Raw genomic sequence first — 10,190 nt, 5'->3', positions numbered from 1 at the left:
TAAAGCCCAATTTAGGAAGAAATTCTGAGTTTAAAGAAGGAAATCCTGCTTGAAGTTTTCTGCTCCCTGTTCTGCAGAAGGTCCAGCTGGAGTATCACAAGGACTCCTTGGATCTTAAAGTCAAGAAACGTTGACTGGAAGGAGTCTCTGGAAGTCATCTTGTCTAACATTTTGCCTGAAGCAGGGCTATTGCCAGCTAGATCAGATAAGACATGGACTTGTCTAGCAGAGTCTTGAAAACTTCCAGGAATGGAGAATTGATCCATCATGAACTCAATGATTTAAAATGTCTATTAAGACAGGTACATTTAATCAGCTACTTTGACTATATTTATAGTTCCAAAGGTATCCACAACCAGGAACAATCCTTAGATCTTAGGCAAGAAGATGCAGAGCATTTGTGTCTACAACATTCTGAGTTTGGAGTGTACTGTGCATTTTCCTTGTGTATAGCACTACATCTAGATCTCCCCCAGATAAGAAGGGATGTGGCTATAAAACGTAATTGCTGTCGTATTTTGGTTTTCTCCTTTCAAGGCATCTGGAGTCCACCAGAATGGAATTTTTGTAACATGAAGGCGAGGATATTGGTACCATCTGAGTGTGTGTAGGGTGGTGATGGCCAAGACGTGCTGGGATAGTATTGACAGACAAGTGATGAACTTGGCTGAGGGAAGCATGCTTCTCAGGTGTTTCTCATGAATGCTGCTCATAGAGAATCATATCTGGAGGTGAAGAGGAAACTTTGTTTCTCAGAGGAAACTTCTTTAATTTATTCAAAAACCAGCCTACATATCAACATATATTCCATACAGATGAACTGCAGATAGGACCAAGACACAGAACTGAACAGGTAAGCTAAATTATATGACCACTGACCAGGCATACCCTCTAAATACTCCCCAGTTATTTATTACCCTTTAAATCTTTAAATGTCAGACTAGATATAAGGAAGAAATTTCTTACAATGAGGGTGGTTAAACACTGGAACAGGTTGCCCAGAGAGGTGGTAGATGACCCATCCTTGGAAACATTCAGGGTCAGGTTGGACAGGGCTCTGAGCAACCTGATTGAGTTGAAGATGTCCCTGCTTATTGCAGGGGGATTGGACTAGATGACCTTTAAATGTTCCTTCCAACTCAAACCATTCTTTAATTTATGATTCTATGATTCTCAGGCTGACTGGCACTGTGACTACCTCTCTCCCTCAACTGTGGAGGGTGCTACAGCGTGACAACCCTAAACAGAGACTAGTACAGATCTGCCATTGTTGAATTTAAGGAGGTGACCTGTATGCAGCCTTGTTAAATGTGTGAAAGTAACTAAAAGTCAACAAATTGACAAAACTGTTAAGGTATACATATTTTACATATATGTATTTCAGGCAAAGCTAATGCTAATAGATATTTTTTCTACCATCCTAAAATTTTTTAATAAAAAAAGTAAAGCATTTTTAAAATTCTCTTGTAAAACTGGAGAAGGTGAAGAAAGAAGCCACAGAATAATGACAGGACTGAAACAAATGGTTTATAGTGGGAGACTTAGGGAGCTTGATCTGTTTAGCACATCAAATGCATCGTGTTGATTTGACTGTAGAATATTCTAAATACTTTCATGTGGAGAAAATATTGCATATTTCAGGCTTCCTTAATAAAGCTGAAAAAACATAAGAGAAACTGAAGTCTGTACTTAAAAGCAGATGAACTCAAATTGGGAAGAAAGCACACACTTATAATAGTGAAAGTGATTAGTCCTTGGAAATATTAAACAGAAGAAACAGTATAGCCTTCGTCTTTTGTTATCCTTCAGCTGAGGTTATGAATAGAGCTAGATCCAGTCTCAGAGATGAATGAGGTTTAATGCAGTAATGTAGATGTTTTTAACTTGGAAAAAGGAAAGGAAGAAAAGGTGCATCTGAAAGAGATGTTTTTGTTACGTACAAGGCCTTGTTCATGACATGAGATAACCACCTTCGCTGCTGTGCAGAACGCTAGCATAGATTCTGTATTAGTCCTTTTTACCTTTACTATCTAATTTATACTTTTACATAACTACATCACAACAGATCAAAAAAACCGATTTTCAGAAACTCCCAAGTTGGGTGAATGCGCTGTATGCCATCATTGCAAGTTAAGTATTTTTAAAGATTCTTGGAAGTATGTTACTATGTACATGGCAACTGTTTTAAAACTCCTAGAGTTGTATACTTCCATGACTGCAGATGAAATCCTGCTCCTGGACATGACCAAATCCCTTATGTGAGTTCATGGTGAACCTGGGGCTTTGCCATCTTCAAAAGCAGCAGCAGACCCTCTCACTGAGCTCAAGTGAGGGTGGTCCTCCTGGCCTGTTTTCCCTCTCTCATGAGCGGCCTACTATGACCATGAGCATAAGTGCAAAAGTCCCTCATCATTTCCAGCTTAGATTTGTTGTTTTTTTTTAAAATCACAGGTATGACTTTAACAGTTGCATCTCCAGAAGTTCTCAGGGAAAAGCACCAGAAGAAAGGGAATCATCTTGCAACTGAGAAGCGTTGTGTACAAAATCTGAACGTAAGGTGATCAATCCTACAGGCTTCAGAATAAGCCCTTGTTGTATTGCAGTTTAAATTCCATTGCACTGCTCTGCTACCACAGCAGTGCCTGATTTTTGGACACATCCAATGCTAAACTCAACCAAAACCACTCAATGTTTTTCCTCCATTAGAACTGAACAGTAAGCAGGCAGGTCCACAGTGCTAATGATCACTTTACTGGGAATATTACTCTGGTACGGTTGCGAAGGACAGCAGCCCCTTTCCAGATTTGGCCATAAGAAAAACAAAGAAAGCACAAAAAGTGTAATAACAGCAATAACATCCTGAAATAAAGAAAGAGAAAGAAATGGGGAAAATATAAAATTCCAATGTTTTTCAGTCTGCTACAAAGGTTAAATTTCTGAAGCTGATATAATTCAGAAATTACAAGTGCCTCCTAATTTACAGCAGAATCCTCTCCCTTAACATTCAAATGGTTTTGGAAACTTTTTTTTCTGTTTGTTTTATTTGGCTGACATAAAAAAAAAGAATGTTTTAGGTTTTCAGTGTGGATTTTTCAGTGTGGAAGTCCTGGAAATGGAAGCCATATGCTATATCAAAACTATGGTAAACAAAAGCAATTAAAAGGTAGATTTTCCTGAAACTTATACATGTGTGGAGAGAAGAGGAGGGAACGCACACCTACATATGCACATATGGTGAGGGAGCGAGTAATCTGAGTACCTAGCTAATAACATTATCAAAAAAGTCTGCAGTGTGGCAGAATGGAAAAATAATGGAAAAAGACAGCCTGGAAGAAACTAACTGAAGAAATCATGACTTTCGTCCCATAAAATCTGTATTTAAAATAAAATTATAACTGCAACTACTTTAATGAAAATTTAAAAAAAACAGTCATCAAATAAAAAAACCCCACAATTATTGGAAACAGTAGATTTTTACAGATTAACTAGGTATTGTCACCCTTTGCAGAAGATAGGAATACAAAGGTATAAACACTGGTTCCTGCTATATGTTTTACATTCCTGTGACATACTCTGTAATTTTGGGACTATCACTGAGGATTGACATTGTCTTCTTTATTTAGGTACCTATTCTGTGCTTATATTTCAGGTGCCTTGTAAAACAAGTACCTAAAATTCCTTGCATTATTAACAAACAGAGAAAGGTGCTTCTGAAGGCCACAAGAGAAAGATTGCATCCGCCACCTATTTTTAAATGCTCGAGCCTCATATGACAAACACTTCAGCCTGGTCTCTGCTGGGAATTGTTCTTGGCTTAGTTCTTACCCATGCTGTCTGGACAGAGTAGGGCAGGTAGGGCACAACTGCAGCCCAGGTGTTCAAAGTGCTGCTACCCAGGCACATCATGAGCAAACTGACTCTAAGCTCTAGATGAGCTAACAGCAGTTACAAAGCCAGAAGGCTGGCAGATCGCAGGATTCCACTTAATCAAGACAGTTCTTGAACTCTACACTTCAGAGAATATATATATACACACAGAGATATTAAGGCATACATCAGCCAAATGTCTGCTGAGAGAGTGGGCTGACTTGCCAGAGCCCTAACACCTTTACACAGCTATGCAGAGTTTTGATAGGGTCATTCTTGCATTTTGCCTCAGCCAGGCTGCATAATTACTGGTGTTGGTTACTGAAGTCCCGTGTTCATCCCATCATAGTGCCATGCCCAGGAATACATCTGAGAACATGAAATTTTTAGATAACACATTTTTGAAAACATCATAGAAATATTATGTAATTGAAAATCTAGAGAGAGAGAGTATCTCTTAGGAATAGTTGGTGCTTATCTCTGGTTCTTGTTCAGCACGGTAGCTCTAGTAAGTCCCAAACTAAACCACCAACTTCTGGAAATACCTGGAACAAACATTTCTGTCAGGGCAAAAATTCCGCGTTAGTTGTACATACGTCCTTGTGTTTTATGAACTCCCTCCTCAGATGCATGTTGTATTTAAGACTCAAATCAGAATTTTGAACATTTCCGTGGTATGATGTAGGGGATCTCAAGCATCTTTTATCAGGCGCTGGTCCCAGTGGGACTATGCTAGAGCAGTTTACAATCTGCATAAACCTCCATCTCTGCATAGGGCCCATATCTGGAAAATATAGATCTTCTCTCTGAAGACTATCACAGTCTTCATCAACATGTTTTCAGGCACAACTTTCAAATATACAGTATTGCAAAATGTTAATGCTTGACATGAGGCTCCTGTGAACTACAAAATGCTCCCTTCAGGGTGTGTTTCAGCAACATGTTGACAGAATAGACACTCCAGTCTGGATTGACAACAAGTTTGGCTCTATTATCAGTAGTGAAAAAGTATAAGGGACTCAACCTGGCAACAAATTAGCTAATGTAATGCAGTTTGGCATTAACCTAACACAAAAATGACTTCATAAATTAAACAACTTGAGTTTCGCTCCCTTTAGGACAGGAAAAGAAAAATAATTAGGGAGCACTTTCACTTGCAAGAACATCAATTACCACAAGCTACATGTGAAATGTTGCTGTCTTCAGATAAGGAGTTAATCTACTTTACTAAATAAAATGTGTAACCCTCACATAGGTGAATTATACAATTACCCACTTAAATTATACGTAACCAATGTATGCTGTAAGATTTACCTTCATAAATGCTTTGGAGAGTCTGTGAACAGAGTGAATTTATATTTCTTGCTTTTATAATGTATTGTTCAAGCAATTTAAAGTTCAGCAAGTAAATGTAAGACCAAACAAATTTTTCCTATACATTTAAAAAAGGAGGTCAGTATTTACAGCATGAGCTTTGTGAATAAAGAAAGGATACCAGAAATTTTTGTGAACGTATTCTCATTTTAAATATAGACTTTAGTATAAACATAGAATGAACTGAATGCATTCAATTCAAGGAAAGGGTATAGGTATAGAGATTAATATAGGATGATAGTTTTATTTTTAGTTACAGAACTGGTGAGATGCAAGGGAGGATAGGGCATCCAGTTATGAAGTTCCTCACATTTAAAAAGGTATTGAATAAAATGAGGAGGAAGTAGGAAAGGGTTAAAAAAAATGCACCCTTGGAAGTTTCATCTGTAGGCAATTTGAGGAGCTTCTGTATCTGTTCAGATTTTCCAAAGATAATGAACCTGATTCCAGCATGATCCATAGTTCCATATCTGACCAGGTTCACAGCTATTAAAAAATCCCAGTCAGTGGGTTTAGGATACTTCAGACATTTTGTACACGGACAGAGTAGCCCTGTAGTGCACTTCCAGTGCACAGTGCAACATTTGAAAGCATCAGAGTCATTGCCCGTATTTTTATAGCCTATACATGATTCTACTTCACAGAATCACAGGATCACAGAATTACTAAGGTTGGAAAAGACCTGTAAGATCAAGTCCAACCATCAACCCAACACCACCATGCCCACTAAACCATGTCCCGCATGAGGGTTGCCGTAGCAGCGGTGTAAGGGCATTAGCCAACGGGAAAGGGCGGCATTGAGTCTTGGTCTGCCAGGACTGGAGTCGCCCCAAGGCACTGGCTGCTGGGATGGCCTCCAGCTTTAAGAAGCCCTCGCTAGGAGCCGCATCCCAGAGGAGCTGGGAGTGGGAGCTGGAGCTCACTGAGGAGCAGAAGCAGGAGATCCAGGAGGCTTTCGAGCTGTTTGACACAGACAGCACCAGGAACATAGATATTAAGGAGTTAAAGGTGGCCATGAGAACACTAGCAGTTGAACCTAAAAAAGAAGAGATCAAGAAAATTATGTCAGATATTGATAAGGAAGGAACAGGAAAAATCAGCTTCAATGACTTCTTGGTAGTGATGACACAGAAAATGGCTGAAAAAGATTCCAAAGAGGAGATTCTCAAAGCTTTCAAACTCTTTGATGATGATGAAACTGGCAAAATATCTTTCAAAAACCTTAAACGTGTCACCAAAGAACTGGGGGAAAACCTCACACATGAAGAGCTGCAGGAAATGATCGAAGAAGCAGATAGGTATGGGGATGGGGAAGTGAACGAGCAAGAATTCTTGTGGATCATGAAGAAGACCAGCCTTTACTGAAATAGAAATTTTATTTATTTTTGCACATGCGTATATACGTTTGGTAGGTGCCTTGCTTTTTTAAAGACTTTTATTTCTTTTGAGACAGCAGAAAATATAGGTCAATATTTTTTAAGTGGATGATCTCAAATTTGTGTTTGTGAGCAGTTAACAACTGCTAACCTGTTTACATGCAGCACTGTGGTTGCTTGTTTGTGCTCGTAAGATGTTTACTTATAGCACAAAGAATTCCAAGAGTGAGGACTCCAAATTCTACCGTTGATTCAAAGTGTATGCTTATACCATCAATTTTACAGAAATGTTGGAAATGCAAGTTTAAAGTTAAATTGCCTTTTAAACCAGTATTTCTCTTTCTATGCTGGTGGCTAGATTAATAGGGAGGCTGAAACACTTTTTTTCCTTCAGATACCAAAGTAAGCTATCTGGCTTTTGGCACATACGTTTGGAAAAATTCTTGCTCTCTGCTTGTTTCCCTATTGATCTGCAATGGAGAAATAATATCTACATTAGAAAGATGCTGTAATGATTGATATTTGAATGGGACTTGGAAGACTAGTGAACTTAAGAGCTTAAGGGAAGAAAAACCATGAGATCCTGTAGTGTGATTTCCAATATATCTTACAACAGCAATGTCCTCTCAGTTTCTTGGAGCCTACACTTAGTCCTGAAATTGTTCCTTGTAAAAAGGTAGCCATCAGTCTTGATGGGAGCATATTGGGGAATGGACAATCCATCACTATTCTCAGCAACTTGTTCCCAAAGTTAATCATATCCATTGATAAAAAGTGCAAGCCTGATTTTAATGTCAATTCACCTGCAATTCAGAAAACTGTTGTTCTTCTGTTATGTCTTCTTATCCCTCTAGTGCCCAGCATTTATCCTGATTTCCATTTTATTGGCTAGTTCAGTATGCTCTATTTTAGAGGCATGATTTTCAAGGAGAGAGGTTGGATTCTTTCATAAGAGTGGACAAAATGTTTGGGTTTTTTTTCAGTGACGAACACAGTAACGTAGGTTCTTTGTTTTGTAACTGTAGACTTTGGTCTCTCTGGACACAGATCACAGGCACCCAGCTCTCACCACTGATAACAGAGAGAGTTAGCTTTGTAGTGGGTGCCTAACTCAAGTACCAAAAGCTATGTGGGATGAACACAGCCAAGGATTGATACTGAAGGACTTACTCATGTTCCTGACTCTGGGACATTTCACTTCACGCATGGCTACTTAGAGCAGTTGTTTGAACAGGCCCAGGCAGTATGGGAGGATCCAAGGACACATTGTGTTACTGCCTTGCCACCATATTCCTCTGCCAAGCTTTCTGGTATGGGAAAATTTTTATTGAACGATTTTTACATATGCTTCCAGATTGCTGACAAAACTGTTGAATGGTATCAGACACATTGCAGAGCCTTGTGGATGCCCACCAGAACATTTCACATGCATTGAAGCTTCCACCAATGGAATCTTCTTGAGCTTGCTAGGAAAGTGTTAAGTATTTTCTTTTAAATGAAAAGAAAAACTATACAAAGATGAATCTTCTTTTTATTTAAGAATGCAATATATAAGCTTTGAAAGTTCTTCAAATTTGTTTTTAGACATCATTGCTCCTGTAACCAGAATGAATTATTATTGTAAATTCTATGGAACGTGTTTAATGTGTGGGTGTTCAGCAAACCACACTGAAAGCATGGTGTGGGTTTTTTTTCTTCTATAGTTAGGTCACATTAAATATTATGTGCCAAGTAACTTCAGAAATAAAAAGAGAAACCAACTCTCCCCCTCCTTCCCTCAAATAAGTGATTAAACCTCTAGTATTTACTACCTTCTCAAAGGCAATTGGCTGCCACAAAATAAACAAACAGCACAACCAAAAAGTCACAGCTGCCCACTTTCAGTGTCAGACATTTGAGAGATGAAGGGCTAAATGCAGTCCATTTTTTTTATCTTGCAGCTGGGTTTCCTATGATGAAATATCCATTGATCCATTCCATTTTATTTGCTTTAGATGAGTTTTTCCTGATACACCAGTAGGAAGTCTCTTGTGGTATAAAATTCAATCATTGTATTGGAAAAAAAAATTCACATACTTTGTAGTTTTTGTCCTTGATATTCTCCACATGTTTGGAGCATTGAACAGCTGGGGCCATAGAAAACATTTAGAAATCACATTCTTTTATGTAGATCAATCACTTTTGTATACATTGCACCAGGCAAATGAAAATTGTTCATTTACATGTCAGTGGGAGTTTGATGTCTTAAAACAAACTTCCAGACATTAGTGTGGGCCACTGTTTGTTTTCCTTTGGAAAAAAAAGGAACTATATATTCAGGAATGAAGCTCTAAAATTGATTCAAGATTGAGAAATGAAATACATAAAACAATAGTCTCTTCCCCCTACAACAGTATCTCTGAGTTAAGTTTAAGAAGCATAAATGCCTTCATCTAATGTTTTTTGGGGGGACTTAAGGTCAGAAAGAGTGTGATATACAGTGTAGGCTTTGAATAAACAGATGTTGTTAGTTAACAAATAAACAGTAATTATAACAAAGACAGAGGTTTATGGAAGCTATGAAATGCCTTACATCATGATTTTTTTCCTCATAATTATAAGTCTGTCTCTCTCTCTCAAACACACACACACTCTCCCTTTTCTGGTAGGAAGACTTGTCATAAATTGCTTCAAGAGGAGAAAAAAATCTTCTTTTAAGTTATCTTGTATTGCAGCAATATGTGACAAGAAGTCACTTCAAGATGTTTTTTTATGCAGCCGCAGTTACATTCAAGGTAACATTGTGCTGAATACACTCCTTAAATGCCTTACCAGGGCTGCTATACCAACATTGTCTAGAGGCCAACTGGAGAGTTTAGCTACTCCTCAGCTAAGTTGTGTACCCTGAAGATCCCCAGTGGCACCTTCCCTGATGGCTCAAAAACTCCTAGCTGTTTCATGCGTCCAGTTTTTGGATATATTAAACTTCCATGGAGTAATTCTTGTTCTGGCTTTTAGACGTCAGTGCTCGTTCCTGGAATCTGAGGATACCTGTGATGATTATGGGGAAGTGGGCAATGACAGTATGAGGAGGAGAGGAGGACCTGACCAAAGACAAAGAATACAAACAAAACAAAGGTGTCCTAGCTTAACAGGAATTTAGTGCCAGCTGCCTTCTTATTCATTAGCACCCAGAAAACATCCCTCTCTTTCTTAAAAGAGAGACCACTAAGCTCTTTACATATTTGGTGTCTCCTAGCAAGCACAGTATGAAAAGACAGGATATGAAAAGGGATATGAAAAGGTATGGTGAAAAAAACAAATGGTGAACACAGTTAGGTTTAAGACCAACTCTACTTAGAGCAATTAATATGGTGGATACATACTGGAGTTTGGGTCAGAAGTACATGTGCTGTATTTACAGATGTTATGGGCATAGGAAAAGGGTATTGATTTCAGATCTGTTTTTTATTGACCACATGGAAAGGCTGATGGAAACAGAAACACAGTACAAATCCACAGTGAAAAATCGGTTCCAAAAAACCTCACCTAATCAGTGCTAGAATTCTGAGGCAATAAAGATTTCACTACAAC

At 38.4% G+C, this 10,190-nt stretch overlaps 1 protein-coding gene across 1 annotated transcript; it reads left to right on the top strand.

The window, feature by feature from the left end:
• The first annotated feature begins 6,090 nt into the window (after positions 1-6,090).
• Positions 6,091-6,606, top strand: LOC104252763 (uncharacterized). Its single transcript, XM_009810461.2, has one exon. It carries the CDS (start codon positions 6,091-6,093, stop codon positions 6,604-6,606), a length of 516 nt encoding a protein of 171 aa, XP_009808763.2.
• Positions 6,607-10,190: the final 3,584 nt, after the last annotated feature.

The sequence above is a fragment of the Gavia stellata genome, chromosome 2 (genome assembly GCF_030936135.1).
Source record: "Gavia stellata isolate bGavSte3 chromosome 2, bGavSte3.hap2, whole genome shotgun sequence".
Classification (NCBI taxonomy): domain Eukaryota; kingdom Metazoa; phylum Chordata; class Aves; order Gaviiformes; family Gaviidae; genus Gavia; species Gavia stellata.
This window is presented reverse-complemented; position numbering and strand designations above follow the sequence as displayed.

Coding starts and splice junctions, on each gene's coding strand:
- LOC104252763 (XM_009810461.2), top strand. CDS start 6,091: ATGGCCTCCAGCTTTAAGAAGCCCTCGCTAGGAGCCGCATCCCAGAGG.